A 17539-nucleotide genomic window follows, 5' to 3' on the forward strand; every position below is an offset into this window, starting at 1 on the left:
ATTTGTTTGTTCTTTAGTTAGTTCTTTCATATTGGTCATCTTCCTGCTTTCTACCTGTTCATTTATTTTGCAAAGAGACACTATACTAAATATTTAGTCTGTACTTCTGTGCTTGTATTTGGATTTTTTTTTCTGTGTATTGAAAATTGTTTTACTCTGTATGCAGATTTGAAGAGATGCCAACGAATAACTTTGTTGAGAGTAGGTAAGAATATTGGAAACATGTAATTATTTTCTCAAATGCTTATTGCTTTTGCTAAGGGAATAATATGTAAAGAACATGCCTTTATATGCTAAACCAGTTTTTTCTAATAAAGCACATTATATATCATTGGCTAGTATTTATGTTGTCAAGAAGTGAAGTAAGGCTTAATTTGTATGATATCCAAACCTGACTTGTAATCTGGATGTAAAATAGACATTCCTAAATTGACTTATGTTATTGCATCCGGATACAACTGGCTTGCAATCAATAAATTGAGTTTAACACAAAGAAGCAATGATTTGCAAAAAGTCACAATTATTGAAAATAATCCCGATTATGAAAGAATTATTGACCCAATTTTGAATTAATTTTTGCATTTAAAGAATGTTAAAATCAGGTTAAAATTCCAGAAAATGAGCAAAAAAGTGAAAATCATTGCAAAAACCTATGAAGCCCTAGAGAAGCTCGCGAGATTGCCGAATCACTCAAAATTAGGGTTGGGTTGATTCCAAGAGGAAATCAAAGTCAATGCAGAATTGGCGTGGAAACAATTTGTTAGTTTTTCCCTTAGTTTACTTTTCAACCTCTTGGAACCCTAAATAGAGGAGGTGGATAACAACAGCGGTCATCAATCAAATTCAAAAGGGCCTCAAATCATCCTAAATTACGAGGGGGATATTGTTGAAGTAGTTGATGAATCTGCTCTAAATTGGACTTTAGCTCTTTGCATGCCCCGACCCATGGATTTTGCTAAGTGCATGGCACGGGTATGAGAACTCGGTATGTGGGCACAAGGAAATTTTGAAATGGGTTTGGATACGTGTGTGCATGCATGTCTAGAGAGAGAGAGAGAGAGAGAGAGAGAGAGAGAGATGGCTCACACATTTATCAAGAAGTGAATAAACTGACAGATTTCCTCTTGGACCAAATAATTGATCACAGTGTTGCATTGTTCATTTCAATTGATGCATCACCCTGGGGTGGGATGACAAGTATCTCTTCTTGGGATTGGAAATGAGGACGCCTTTGTTAGGATCAAGCAATATTGAGAGTGAGGTGAATCAATGTTGCAAGACTTCTAATCAAATTATTTTTTCACCAAAAACTCATATAACAACTTAAATTATAAACCATAGAAAATAAGCATACATAACAAGAGAACTCAGAACACCATGATTTGTTCTTTAGGAAACCCTGGACAAGGGAAAACCGCGGTGGGGATTTAACTCACAAGATAATGCACTAATCTGAATTTTGTTTTGTTAGGAGTTGATATACTACATTTGTACGTAAGTCCCTGTTAGGAGACTAGATCCTGTTAAAGGTCTGCAACACTCTTAGGAGAGAACAAAAAGGGAGCTCACTGCTCATGGATGAAGGTTTTAGCCACCATCAAAAGCTTGAACTATACATAGCATCTCAATGCTTGATTAGTTCCAATCAAGCTTGCATCTTCTCTTTTCTAACATCCAACATCAAGGATCACACATCACAACAACATTACATAATTGTCTCTTCTCCTCGCATAACAAAATACTTTCCTTTATACCATTAGATTCTTTATTCCAATTGACTTCAGTAAGTCTTTACAAAACCAGTCCATACACAAACCAAAATACAAAATTAGAGTATGTTATCCAAGAGCTAAGGCCTTTGATGTTGTTCCAACAATGCTAAGTAGCTGAATTTCCAAACCAATTCAATCTTCTAAGCCGAATTGCCTGCTCACAAAAATTACCCTGTAACACTTCTTCCTGGACCTGTGCTACTTTACACCACTGTATCTCATACTACATTGCACACTAATACTGGCAATTGCAGTAGTAGACAATCTACATCCCATATACTATATACTTGAAGTGATAGACCCATTTGATAAATCCTCTATTGTCATTGACAAAATCTGTCCAAGTGTGCTTTGTATACCTTTCTTGCACTTGGGCATTTTTTGCATTCTTGACACACTAAAACTTACCACCAACATTAGCGACTATACCAATGATGTATGTTCCCATCATTGACAACATTTGTATGGTCACTTGGCATTTACTTGCCAATAACCTTAGTTGTAGTGGTTTGAGAATAGACAAGGTCATGTATCACAAGTTGCCGACAAACATTTGTAAAGAACGATCTGAATCCTTGGTGAGGTGTGTTGTTGAGTTTGAAACCATGAGAAAAATTGTGAGTAGGGGTAGAATGGCAAGCTTGTCCACAAGGGAAAAATCTTATGAACCCGAAAATTGGGCATAGGCAATGTTTGCTGCGGTCTATCTCCTTAATCGGTTTCCCACACATGTTATTAAGAGGAAGACTCCCGAGGAATGGAAACTGGGATTGGTCACAAACCTAGTATCAACCATCTGAAAGTTTTTGGCTCTTTAGCATATCTATGATTCTAGATATTCAACACTTCAAGTTGGATTCCAAGAGTTAGAAGCTTATGTTGACAAGATATAATGACAACCATAAGGCTTACCAACTGATTGATGTAGACATTGACCGTCTTATTTTCAGTTGCAATGTTGTCTTTGATGAAGAATGAGGACCATTTCAGCTTTCCTCATCTGAGCAGAATTTTGAGGATCAACCATTGAAGGAAAAGGCTTCTGATTTGGGTGTTTGTCTTCCATTGAGTTCGCTCGATGGGAGGGATGATGCAGATTTTGTATTTGATGATGCACTACTTGACTTTCCTCTGGATCCTCTTCCATCTGCAGCTCTAGTTATTACATTTCCATTTGATGTTGGTACATCTACTCTCCAACCTAAATGGTCGGCTAAGACCATCAACGATCTTTGTTCAGATGAACTCATTTAGGGTGGATCTTCTAGAAATAAGGGAAAGCAACACAATACAGTTAACTTTACTCTCATGGCTAACATTTATAATATTAATGAGCCTCAGTCATTTGCAGAGGCAAAAGGGATTCTAGAGTGGGAACAAATAGTAGATGTAGGATACTAGAGTATACTGAAGAACAACACATGGGTTGTCTTCGGTCTTCCTCCAAGGAAGAAATTCATTAGCTGCAAATGGGTGGATAAGGTCAAGTATCATGCAGATGGTACCTTAGATAAATATAGTGTTAGATTAGTTGCTCGAGGATTCACATAGCAAGAGGGCATCGACTATGAGGAGATTTCTCATCCTACTAAGATGAATACAATCCATCTACTCACCAATGCAACTCAATTTGGATGGAAAGTCCATCAAATGGATGTTAAGAGTGCCTTCTTGAATGGGTAGTTGTAGGAAGAAGTCTACATGATACAGCCTCTTGGTTTCAAGGTTGCCAACAAAGAACACCGAGTATGTTGACTCAAGAAAGTTCTCTATGGACTCAAACAAGCTTCTCCAATGTGGTACATTAAGACTGATCTGTACTTAGTTGCTCATGGTTCTTAGGATAGCCCTTTTCACTATAATTTGTATATCAAACACTCTGGCGATGATGCTTTCTTTTTTGTTGTTTATGTGGATGACTTGTTTATTACTCGCAAATCAACACATTTGATTGCCGAAATCAAACAAGACCTTTGCAAGTATTTGATATGATGTATTTGGGGCTTCTCCATTATTATTTAGGTGTTGAGGTTTGGTAGACTGTGATGGAGCTTAAATTTTTGCAACCATTTCATGCTAAGGATTTAGATCATAGCTCTATATGTTAATTGCACATATGTTATGCACACCACAAATATTTGTTCACTTCAGCACATGGATGAGACTCCTCTCTTTAACTAGTCATAATTCTAGGTGCGGATATCTGATAAGGCAGACCGCATTTTGGTATGGGGTTCTCAGCATCATTGAATGTAATCCTATCACAACTTCAATGTTCTTCGTGACTCTCTCACAGTTTTTGAAGACTGTGGTGGTCAAAGCAGATCTCAAAGGGAGTTATGTTCCCAGAAATATCAAATTTTCAATAGCCAAACCTAACAGGGATTCCAAGTTCTGTATGGGCTCTGGTGAATGTTGTTAGTTTGGCATCAGTTTCTGATGAGAGCTCTGAGTACTCTGGACATCTGGTGAAGGGTTTAGATTGTGGTGAATATGTGTTTTCTCTTTGTAGCATTTTAGAGAATTTGATGCCACGGATTGAGAACAATAGGAAAATAAAAAGAAAAATGGCTGATGATGATGAAACATTTGATGGAAACCATCTTTCAGCTATCGTCAAGCACCATTCTTCATCTGATGCAAACAATGAGGATGGACTTACAGGCACGAATTTGTCATTTGTACAGTTTCTGAGGCTGCTCTATCAGCAGTGGCATCTGCAACTGTTTCTAACTACAATTAAAATGGAGAGTTTGCCTATGCATTTAGCACAACATAATAACATATGGAGTCAAGATGGCATGAAGAGGAAGTTGGAACTACAAGATGTTGCTCAGCTGTATTCCTACCTTATTGCATTGTTTTCTGCTTTCAATTCATCTGGCGGACCTTTGCCCATCCTTAATTTATTGGCCTTTACTCAGGGATTTTTGTCACAACTGTGGGAATGGCTGCAACAGTTTCTAACTCTCAAGAAAGCAAGTCATTCAAAAGTTCACAAGCATGCACAAGCCAGTGCGAATTCTGGTTGTGATCAGTTTCAGGGTGCACAAGACAAAAGGAAGATGTCTAAGATGATCAGGATCTAAATCTAAGGCAATCGTATACCCATGGCAATAGAATACCAATGTTGAGATTTTTTAAAGCATTCACGAGGCAGAAATGTTTTAATACTGATGATATTGTTCAGGGAAAAACAAAGTCGATATTATGAAATCGAGCAATGGCAATATCGATTTGAAGTGTCTTCCACCAAATACATCGTTTGTGCAGCTTTCCAAGCGAGGATTTTGAATCTAACGTTATTGCTGTTTCTTGCAGGTGTGAAGGGTGCTGTCTATGCAGATGAGGGCATGAATGCGTGCATGGAGGAGAGTCCTGGAGTGGTTCCCGTAAACAGCAGGTCTATGATGTGATGCTAAAAAGATGCAACACCAGCCAAAAGACACAATCCCGAAAGCTCACAGTAAACTAGCAGCATGGTATTCGCAGAAGAAATCAGGAGGACGAAAGGAGAGTGTATACCCGTGGGATATTTTCTTGAATATGTAGTAGATGGATGATATAGTTCAATGTCTGAAGCGTATGAGGAAAACATTGAATTCGAAGAAGAGATATACAGGTGTCATCATCGCTTATATGATATATCGTATGCCCTTTTTATCATACATGTAAAATTATATTAAGGATGTTTTATATCCTTAATTCTTTTACATTATAGGGTAGTTATAGGGATTAGGTGCCTGAGTGGTTGTATCCTTTCACTCGCACCTTTTCATAGTTTTTCATAGTCTATAAGTATATGATCAATTCATACAAAAGACTTATGAGAAGATACAATATACATAATCAGTTTCATATTTTAAATTTTTATAATGCACCCATGATGTATTATTATTCAATTGGAAATGGAATGAATTTTTGAACCAAGCTCCTGGATTTTGGATTGTGAGCAAATTTTTATACGGTCCGGATACATTCGCGATAAATTGATCATCCGTAAGGAGTGTCTTTGTTGTGATTTATATTTGGCATTATTATTTATTTTATATTTTGGAGTTTTAAACTATTATTAGGTTGTGTCCTCTGTAAATGTTTTTTATTTATTTTCTATAAATATTTTAATATTCGGATAAGTGGACTGGGTTGTTATTGTATTTTAAATTTGACAAACATAAATATTGTGAAATATTTAATTATTTTCGTATTTATGTCTAATTTGTCTCCGCAAGAGTTAAAGTGCATTTTAGACTGATTTAAATTGTATTTATATAATTGATCCGTCGCGTTTGAATTATCAAAATTGTTTATAGTTAAATATATTAAACTTTATAAAGTTGTACGTCTCAACTTATAATGTTGACTCTGATTGCCCATTTAATTAGGCATTGGTCTTTTACTCCTGATCCATAATCCATATGCTGGCAAATGTTTCATTTCTTTTCATTGAAGAAATAATATATTCATCTGTTGCATTAATCTATATTTATTTTTTATCTAAACATTATTTCAATCATTTACTTTTGTTCTTAGTTCATAAATCGCAAGTTTGAAGTTTTCAATAATTCTTGCCATTTTGAAAGCCTTCATAACATTCGCGTTCTAATTAATCTGCTTTAAGCGTCTTGGATATAAGTGTTTCGTCCAGGATCAGGTACACCTGCCTCGGTCTTGCAGAGCCAGAAGCGTAGGGGATTTAGATCACATTGATCAATCCCGTCAAGTTGGCCTCAACCGGTTGGATATGCCAGCATCGAGCACGCAAGGCTCATAGGATTCCAATTTGCGGTTTTGGGAACCAACAGACTGATGATAGCATTTTTACTTTCCAATCTATATTTGCCAGTAACTTGCTTGGCAAGTTTCGAATGTGAGATTGCAAGCTTGCTTCCATGCCTATGGAGAAATGAATGAAGTTGGCAGTCAAGTCTATTTCTCCTGTTGATGAAACCACTTTCAGGCCACTAGGGGGCAGTCTCACTGCCACTAGACCTGATCTTAGTTTTGTTGTGAGCTACATTTCGCACTTCATGACAACCTCCAAGGCTGATCATTGGGTAGCAACAAAGCGTGTGCTGTATTATGTGAAGGGCACCTATGATTACAAACTTCTTTATGCTAAGAGTCATGATCCTAAACTTAGTGGGTTCATAGATTTAGATTGGGTAGGTTTGGTTGATGATAAGAAATCAACCTCTGGATATGTGTTCAGTTTGGGATTTGGTGCAGTCGCTTGGACTATTAAAAAGCAACATACACTATTTCTCTCCTTGACAGAAGCAGAGTATCCTGGACCAAGTAAGGCAACTTGTGAGGTAGTTTGGCCTCGTCGGATGCTTGTGGATATGGAAATATCTCAAGCAGGTCCCACTTCCTTGTTCTCTAATAATGAGAGAGTTCTCAAACTTGCCAAGAATCTGATCTTCCATGAAAGAACCAAACATGTGGGTGTTCATTGTCATTATATTAAGCAATTGGTTGAAGACAAAACAATTTTGTTGCAATATGCTCCAGCTGCAGATCATATTGCAGGCATTCTCACCAAGCCTCTTGGCCGAGATAAGTATGCTAAATTTAGGGGGCAATTTGGTGTACTGACCATTAAGGGAGGTTATTAGAATATTATTTTATTTACTGTTTTAATTGTCATCTTTTGTATAATATGTAGATAAGATTGTTTGTTGATCTTCATTTTTTTATTAGAAACTTTCTCAGTAATAAGTCTACTGTAATTGCTATATCATAAATTACAAATGACATATAATATATAATGAATACATTCAATTTTCCATATATATATACACATGATTTTTAATTTATAAATGTAATTTTATTATTAACTTGTCTCCACCTAATATAATAGTTGCAAGCTAGGTATTGCCAAAAATCAGTGGCTTGCTAATCTTGTACTTAGACTAATCTAATGTTTTTTGTGAATTCTACCTCATATAGAGGATTCATTGATTGCCATTACAAAATCTAAAGCGCAATAATTTTGGAATATGATTTGATAAGCTCTCTCAAGTATTAAACTACTACAAAATGTCCTCCACTTTTACTAAATTCCTAACAGTAGCTAGTTTTCTCTCTGATAAATCTTGATCTCAGTTACTTCATAGACTCAGCTAATAACTGATCTCAGACTTAGACAACTATTTGATGATTGGCCTTCTTAGAAAACTTGATAAATTTCATTGTCAGTTACTTCATAGACTTGGCTAACATTGATCTCAGACTTGGACAACTATTTGGGGACTACCATCTTAAAAATTCAACTGAATATTTTCCTATGTAATCAGTAAATATGAATATAAACGACAAAATCTATTTTCTACAATTTATTATGATCTCAGTTAACTAATATTTGATCTTTGACATAGGCAAGAGCCTACAGCAAAACTGTAAATTGTGAGCCTCTTATTTGGGAGGTCTTGGGTTCAAGTCTACTCGATATTAATCAATAATATTAATAATTAATCACAAAACATACTAATAATTAATCTTGGCTTCAGCCTCTTATCCATAATAACAAAAAAAATTGATCTTTGACTTAAACAACTATTTGGTGACTTCCTCATGAAGAGTCAACTGAATATTTTACCTATGTAATCGGCAATATGAATATAAGCAATACAATCTATTTTCTACAATTCTTGTGTTAAACACTATTTTATTTTTTCCAAATATCTCTATGCTATTCCAATGCCCTTATGATTTTTTTGCACATTTTTACACATTTTTAGAAAATCTGATTTTTTTTGCCAACTCTTATGAAAATGAAACTAAAAGTATTTTGCTGCATAACTGTGTGAAGTACTGCATACTGCATGTAATTTTGAATTTTAGACATTGTTGGGTGGATATTTTGCAACTGGCAGTTTTGGGTAAAAATCCAGTCCCAAAATAGGATGATCAGCCACAGCGTGTGAGACAGAGTCTCTCCTACCTTAAAGGGAAGGCTCCCTCTTTTCACCGTTCCTTGGATCAACTCAAGGTAAGCAAGAAGTCGAGAGATTTTATAAAATGTGTGTCACCAATATCCTTTCTTCTTATCTTTAAAGAAAGAATCCACGTACTCGTGGAGCAAGTAATGGGTAGGGTGAATCTCTAACTACACTTCATCAAGAGCTGGAAACAGTGATACCGATAAACCTTCACTAACTCAAAGGCTAGCTGAAAATGTACCGATTTGGCTCTAAGTGCTGTTGTACTTCTATATGAAAAACTTTACAATTAGGGCACAAAGACTCCTAAAAGTAAAAATAACGTAACTATTTTGCGAATTAAGAAAGAAGTATAAGCTACAGACAAAGCTTCTAGCTATACACTTCCACAATTGCTCTTGGTCAAAGCTCTGGCTCCAATTGCTTCTTAACTCTTTTATATTCAATTCACAAGATACAATTACCTAGAACACAAGATAACATGAATCAAAGATAACTTGGATGAATTATAGACAAAGCTTATTTCACGCTAGTAACAATCTCACTTAATTGAAGTTAAGTCTCAAATGCTCGTTTCTATTCACTTTCTCTCAAAATAGTGCTACACAAACAAAGTTTTGCTGACACAATTTCTTCAGAGCTCTCTTGCATAAAGATAATGATGTTTTTAACAATGAGGGGGCACTCCTTTATATAGGCACGGGAGTTGAGAAAAAGGTGGAAGAAAAAGTGAGAGCAACTCAACCAACTTTCACCTAGTCTAACTCAAAGAGAAAATATAGGGTTACATGCAATTGCACATGCAACTCGCATTACATCATTTTACATACATGTAACTCGCATTACATGTAATTACACCTTTTCATATAATACATCCTTTTAAACCTACAAACATGAAACAAAAACGAAAACAACAATCTTAAGGATTATTTCTTAGTGCCTTGAATTTGATGATGATATTATGCATTGTGAGAAGATAAACAATTTCCATGGTCTTTGATATGGCTTCGATTCTCACTGCATCTACATATGCTGATCGCACAACTTTGGAATTTTTTGTCATAGAATCTAACAAGTGTTTTGTCGAGAATTTATATAAGACAGACTTGTTCATTGTATGTGAACCAAAGTCTTCAGAATCTACATCAGCATTGGTCGTGATTGTATATTCTGAGCCTACCTTTTCAACTGCAATGAAATTATTGGATTCATCAATAACATGGCATCCCATCTGTTTCAAATCACAAGTAACACTTGTTTCAACTGCTTGACAATCTCCAAGTGTCGCCTACAACTTTGTGATCAGCTTCCTCAATGTTTCCTCTTTCTAACCAATAAGTCCTTGAAATTTGAAGAACATTTCACATGATGGAAGAATGTCACATGAGACCAAGGCATCTAGATCAAAACTTGCCATTTCATTCCAATCATTGAGGATTTCCTTCAAATTACCGCTTCTTGAGTCAAAGAAGAGATCAAGTTTTGCTTTATTCCATTCTTGTCTTTGACACGCCTAAGAACTGCAAATGTCTTTGTGATGGCTCGGACCCCTCCAAAGGTGATTTCTCCTATCCAAGACTTGGCGGCTTCAATCAACTCTCTCCTTGGATGTCTGAGACATAGCAACAACACTTTGAGAAGATTGTTGCCGAATGACCTCGTTCAGGCGAGAAACCACCTGTTTCAGTTGATTTTTCTTCACCCATAGCTCATGATTGTTCTTTGATACATTAGCCAATGCATCTTGAGCATCTTGTAAAGAATTCATACGTGACTATATTTCTGATTTTAACTTTAATAAACTTGTAATTAGAACGATTAAATTCTTCCGTAGGTTTGTCCACCAAGGGCTCAACAACTTCAACAAACTTGGTCTTATTTGAATCAACAAAAATCCTTGAAACAATCTTATCTTTCAAAGATTTGGATTTGGTCTTCTTGAGAAGGAAATTATCTGGAGGTACAACCACTTTGTCTCTTTGTTTTTATTCTGCTCAACCATGCAGGCAAGCTGAAACCTTCATCCGTAGAAGCAGATACAGTGAAAACCATTGACATTGATTTAGATTGTATTTCCGTTGTAACAGAGCAAGATTCAATCTGCACAACTGAAGGCATAGGAACATGCTGAGAGGAATCTCATCCAGAAAAGGTGCTTCATGTATAGACGGTGCACCAATTTGTGTAGGCTTTGGGGGAGATATGATCATGACTTCCCCTTCTTCGTCTGTATCTTCTTTATCCGATTCTGTCTCCAGTTCTTTTTTTGATTTTTCCTCAGACTCTTGAACTGGTTCTAAGATCTGAGAAGACTTAGAGCCTTTTCCACCCTTCAATTTGAATTTGAGGGAACCCTTAGCATCAGAAGATGAGGCACCATCTTTCCCTGTAATCGCTAGATGTGACTTCCTGCCAGGAGGGCCAAAGCTTCCACAATCCAATCCCATCTTAGGATTAACTCTTTTCAAGCTTTTATTTTTCAGCGATTTGTTAGTGTTTACCAAGATGGATTGAAATCTATCCATGATAGATGCATCTTCCTTCTGTTGCCACTCAATAGGAAAAGGGCACTTATCAAAACTGGCTTGATGAAACTCCGGATCAAGGATGTCGCCATCATCTTCAACTTGGAAATCTGAAGGGATCTCCAACATGTTGAGATCGATTATCTACTGTAGGGTTAATTTGCAGTAGTCCATCTTCATGATGTCAAGCTCTGTTCTCATATCAATCCAAATATTCTTGATGCAATGAACATGTGTGAAAGCTCTTTTCATTTGATAATTCATCTCTCGGTAATCTAAGTCAAATCTGGTCTTGAACTTCTTCAAGGTGCTTAACTGCAACTCTGCTCCCATGTTCTTTGCTTTGGGCACATAATTGATTGAATTGTTGCCAATCACCAAGGGTTTACCTGAGGTAATGCCGAAACCAAGCCTATGCATAGCATGCTGATCACTCTACACATTCATGAGCTGTCTAGCTAGCTCCATCAAGATGATTCGATCTGTAGCATACCTAGGTAAGGTATACGGTTCGCCTTTGAGATACCCAACTCTTATGTAAATGTTTGAAATTGAATGAAAATACAGCCATATTGATTCACCTTTTCCATGTTGCATCAGATACTCTCATGATAGATAACTGTCTATCAAATAAGCACTGGAAATGCCCAAAGAAGGCATCTTGGACTCTTCTTTAATGAAATTTGCTATTTGTCAAAGTGATTTTGGTCATAGTAATCCCAAACAGGAACTTGAAGACGATCTCCCTTGATTGAGAGACCAGAGAAAGATCCCATGGCAGCAGCAATGTAGACAAAATAAGAGTTCATGTAGAAGGGCGTTGATGTTCCCACCTTGACTAACTGCTGGCAAAGTGCAGTGCTGATCAACTTTCCCCAAAAGATGTGTTTTTTGTTTTCCATGATTTGAAAGATGAACTTGTACATCCATGACTCGAAATCAGTAGAATCTTTGAGACCCCAAACTTTGCTGAGAAGGATGATGAGATCCTTGTACTCTTATTTAAAGTTAGACCAATGAACAGTCTTTGGCCATCTTGAGAAGTTATTCCTTTTATTGTCTAACCAGTATTGGTTGACATACTTCTGATAATCACCTTTTTTCCCATTCTAGCATGCCAAAGATGATTCTTTGGATAGATCTACACACTCTTCTTTATGGGGTACTTTAAATATCTGCTCAATGACCTTTGGATCAAGTCTAATGACAACCTTTCCGTCAGTGTCCTTGATAGTCTTTGATTTTAGACTAAAACACCGTGCACAACGAAGAATAAAATCAGGTTCCATGGCTGCCATAGAAAATGTAGACACCAAGTGAATGTTACTTCTTTTGATGTGCTTTATCTCGTGACCAATAGGATTTTCAATTCTTCACAGAAAATCAGCCATGTCCATATGACCAATTATTGTGTCCATTACATTATCAAGAATAAATGCAATTGATGATGGAGTTGCATGAGCCAACTCTTTATTATATTGATATTTCATCTTTCTTTTGGATTTTGATGACGAGGGCATCTCTTGCGTTTGCGCTGTAACACAAAAATCCCAAAACATAAACTCATCATCAGAAGGAATTGCCATTGATTTGCGATCAGGCAATAAAGGTTCAAAAATGGATTGGAGACTTTGCAGATTTGAAGAAATGATCTCAAAAAGAAATCATCATGCATATGCAGTGAATGAAGATGAAATGAACAGAATGCGGAATGAAGTGTTACAAAGGTGGAAAATGGAAGATGGAATGAAATGAAAATGTGTAAAGGTGGAACGCATGGGAGTGCGTGCGAATGAAGATTGCTGATTTCGATCGTGGCTTTAGGTTTTCAAGGCATTATTGCATGAAAAATGAGTATGTGCAAGTGCAACATTTAACGAGAGATGAAAAGTGAGATGAGATGCGAATGCGGATGGAAGATACACTTTACATACAAGTGCGAATGGAAGATGAGGTGCAAAGCATGAAAAGATGCGGAAACATGTATTTGCTCATGGAGGCACAAATGCATATGGAGAGATGGAAATGGAAAATGGAAGAGGGATAATGAGCTTTATAGTCATCTTTGGTAGAAAGGTGAAGTCAAAGTACATGAAAGAATGAAAATGACATCTTTTTGACTTTTTAAAAAAAGTCACTTTTAGTCAAAATCGGGGTTTTGAGATGCTATTACACGTAAGGCTTTCCATGTAATCGTGCTGTGCGAATGGATGTGAAAAGTGAGATGAGTGAAAATGGAAGTGAAAAATGAGATTACATGCATGTGCGGATGGTGAATGAGATGGAAAACATGTAATCGCATTTGTTGGATGAGATGCAAAGTGTGTGATATGGAAGATGGAAGTGAATTGTGATGATGCTTTCGCATGAAGTGAAACAACAAGTTCTTGGGAAAGAACTTGTGACTTCTCAAAAGTGGAGAAAACCGGCAAACAAACACAAAGCACAAAAACTCAAAAGAAAAACGTATTTTTGGAGAGTGACTCAAATATGTCAAGATGCAAAACACTTCAACACACAAATTCGAATTTGGAAGTTGGGAAAAAACCAAAAACATGAAAATGAATAATTTCTTCATTTTAAAAGGAAAAATTCACTTTCCATGGCATTGATTTCAACATGTGGCAATCATCAAGCAATAATGTGCATAAAATTAGCAAGATAAACACAAATTAAATAGCAAGAAAAAATAAGTCCACTTACATGAAGATTAAGTGCCAAAAATGAAGGAAAAAGATGCTCCAATGTTGAAAACCTCTTAAAAAACATTTAGACTTTTTCCAACTTTGCAAATTCAAATGGGAGAGAGCAGCAAACAAGGCGTTTTTGGAGGAAGATGCCAAAACGTGCCCTAAACTTGCTCCATGATGCAACGTTTTTACATGCTCAAGCTATGGGACATTTTTAGTGAAAAATGTTTTTCACCAAGGCAAGAGATCAAATCGATTTGGTGTTTAAACACCAAAACATTTACCAATATGCAATGTAATCACCAAATAAGACCAAATCGATTCTTCTTGGAGCAAAAACGTTGATAAAAAATGGTCTTTTTTGAAGTTTTTCTCAAAAACGTGCCCTAGGATAGAGCTTAGGAAAATGATTTTTCAGGAAGATGAATCCATTTTTGGTGCTAGAAAATCCATTGCCAAGAAAAAACGACCCTATTGGAGAAGATCTCATGCAAAACCATCAAGAAAATCTCTCACAATGAGCAAAATCGGGTTCTTGGAGAGCTGTGCATGTGTTCTTCCAAAATCAGACCTTTTGGGAGGCACCACATGTTTTAAAATATGTTTTTAGTTAAAATCAAACCTTTTGGGGCGACATGCATATTTTAAAAGCTCTCAACAAGGTAAATCAAACCTTTTAGGGTGCATGACACATTTTAAAACATGCATTTGATCAAAATCGAACCTTTTGGGGAGGATTGCATATTTTAAGTGAAATCTCATGCTTTTGATGCAATGACATATAAAACTCACCTTTTGATGTAATGACACCAAAAAGGTCCACTTTTGATAGTCTTATGCTTTTAAGTTGAGCTTTATATGTAGTGACATGTAAAACGTCCACTTTTGGTGACTTACAGTCATTTAACAAACATATATCAATTTAATTTCATTAAAATATTACTTTAATGAGACAAACAATATTTATATATCATATTAAAAATATAATACATAAATATCATTTAAAAAGTAACATTTAAATGAGCATTTGATTTAAAAATAAAAAATTAAATTGAAACTATATAGTTTATATAGTGACTTTAAGTGAAAAACAAAAAAGTAACTCAAACTTAAAATTATAACATATAGTGCACTATAATTACTTTAAGTGAAAATTTAAATGATAAAGTAACTTAAAAACATAACATAAAGTGAATTTAAGTTATATTTTTTAAAATGTGAATGCCAAATTAAAATATAATATGATATTTTTAATTCGTGCTGTTGCATCAAAAAAGTCCACTTTTGAGGCACTAAAACGACCATATCTCTTGACTGACAACTCCGATTATGCTCTAGGTTAGACCAAATCGAAGGGAAAATCGAAAGGCATGACATGAGCCAAACCAAAGCACTAAAAACCAACAAACGCAAACTCAAAAAAAAGATAATGACGATGAAGGCCTCAAAAATCAAGCAAGGCTTGACTGAAAGAAAAACGAAAAAGACATGACGAAATCCTTCAATAAAACAATTTGATATACGAATTGAAGTTGATTGATCGATCAACATTAAAAAATTGAATATCAAACTCAAACTTAGAGATACTTGAAACTAGCTTGAAAAAGTTTTGTGCTGTTACCAACATTTTGTGGTGACAAAATGCAGGACAACAGACATTTGAAAAAAGTGCATATGCAATTCTCTCATCTTGTATTTTGATTTGCAGATGTTTTTGAAGTTCAAAATATATAATATCTAATGTAAAAGACAATACTACAATGCTTTTAGAAATAAATCATCTACGGGGCTGCTTGTAGAATTTAAATATTGAAATAAATAGTGAATTTTGATAAGTCTGGTTCTTGAGGAGGTTTTTAACTTCACTAACATGATTATACCGTGCTTCACAATTGGTTGAATTTGCATCTCTCTTGTTGATAACAGATGCTTATAAAATTTAAATATTTTCTAGACCAGCTTGAGGTAGCAGAAATCTGAGAAACTCGAAAAATAAATATGCAGAGCCTTGATGTATTCCATACATAAATGGAGTTACTATCAGAAAATCTTGCTATTTTGGAACTGAATTGGCTTCTTTCTAATACAGATACAATGAATTTTCTTTTACAAGATTGCGCAGATTTACTGTAATTTCATTTTATTTGGCATTAGTGTTTTTTTTGATAAACAATGAGATTTTTAAATATGTTTCTACTTTTTAATTTTTTAATTTGTATAAATGTTTCCTATGAATGTAATTGTAACAATCATATGATTATTCAATGCATATGATCATGCGTATTATAGATCATCATAAACAACTCTCTCTGTATCTTGTAGTTTCTGGAATTTTGATGTTCTTTTCCAACCACAGCAGCATCCAGCTCGAGATTCGCATGATACCTTTTTCCTGAAAGGTTTTTACTTAATTGATCTCAGCTCAAAATACTCAATTTTTTGCTAAATATGATACATGTTGAAAAGGATTTGGTTAGGGAGAAAAAACTAATAGTTCCTTCTATTTGCAGTTCCCGCATCTACTCAAAAATTGCCTGAAGATTATTTAGAGAGGGTTAAAAAAGTGCATGAATCCGGTGGCTATGGATCGAAAGGGTGTGATTTAAATCATAAATACATTATTAATTCATTTATGATTCCTTTTATATACACTAACGGATTTCCAAATGGCTTTGACTCTTTAATCTCATGTCTTATCCCTTATATAGATATGGATATGATTGGAAGAGGGAAGAAGCTGAAAAAAACTTACTGCGTACTCATACAACAGCTGTTTCATCTAGAATGCTTTACGCATTAGCTCAGGTGCTTCTTTCACTTTCATGATATTAGCTCTTCTCTCCGCTGGTTTTATAATGTGATTTGTTTTCCATGATTTTTGGTCCAACAACTGCATTTTCTCAGAAAATTGTCATTAAAGTGGGTATAGCTAATGAATAGTAGATATGTTTTGTTTGATCTGCAGAAGCCTTTCACTCCCAAACGGTACTTCTCCATTGATCGGGTCTTCCGAAATGAGGCAGTGGATAGGACACATCTTGCCGAGTTTCACCAAATCGAAGGTTGAAGTTGAACCATTTCCAATAATAAACTACTATTTACATCTTAAATAATGTTTTGGTAGAAAAAACATTCTCTTGATTGCTGTCCAAATTGCCTGAACTCTTGGACGCTTTGTCTACATGTCCAAGGTCAGAGCTGTCAGACAATGAGTGCATGGACTAGTGGACTTTTCATTTTTATCTTATTTTGATGAGTAATTTTACAGGGTAACATCATGAATGCCAGTATGCATCTTCACTTGTTAAATTGCAGTTTCTAGTATGTATTATTTGTTTGTGCACAAATTGTAGTTCTTAACATTTTTTCTTTTTGGATTTCAGGGGTTGTTTGTGATAGAGGGCTTACATTGGGCGACTTAATTGGTGTCTTGAATGATTTCTTTTCTCGTTTGGGTTAGTATTAAAGACTTACATTTTCTGTTTGGACTCCTCGAGTGTTACCATTTTTTGCCAAATGAGTGAATTTTCTATGTTTGAGGTGTCTTGGATTCTGTATTCTTGTTATGTATTGGGATCGTATAGTCTTCTGACGCAACTTCCAATTTA

At 35.5% G+C, this 17539-nt stretch overlaps 1 protein-coding gene across 1 annotated transcript in view; it reads left to right on the plus strand.

Annotated features, from left to right (window-relative positions):
- Positions 1 to 17539, plus strand: part of LOC149567416 (phenylalanyl-tRNA synthetase, putative / phenylalanine-tRNA ligase) — a 100470-nt gene that overhangs the window by 81917 nt on the left and 1014 nt on the right. Inside the window, exons 9-14 of the mRNA XM_089820594.1 lie at positions 167 to 205; positions 16254 to 16330; positions 16442 to 16526; positions 16640 to 16736; positions 16897 to 16993; positions 17315 to 17386. Coding sequence (XP_089676720.1) covers positions 167 to 205; positions 16254 to 16330; positions 16442 to 16526; positions 16640 to 16736; positions 16897 to 16993; positions 17315 to 17386 — 467 coding nt within the window. The remainder of the gene's footprint in view (positions 1 to 166; positions 206 to 16253; positions 16331 to 16441; positions 16527 to 16639; positions 16737 to 16896; positions 16994 to 17314; positions 17387 to 17539) is intronic.

This window comes from Cupressus sempervirens, chromosome 3 (assembly GCF_028749045.1).
Source record: "Cupressus sempervirens isolate cs-2001-9-10 chromosome 3, ASM2874904v1, whole genome shotgun sequence".
Classification (NCBI taxonomy): Eukaryota; Viridiplantae; Streptophyta; class Pinopsida; order Cupressales; family Cupressaceae; genus Cupressus; species Cupressus sempervirens.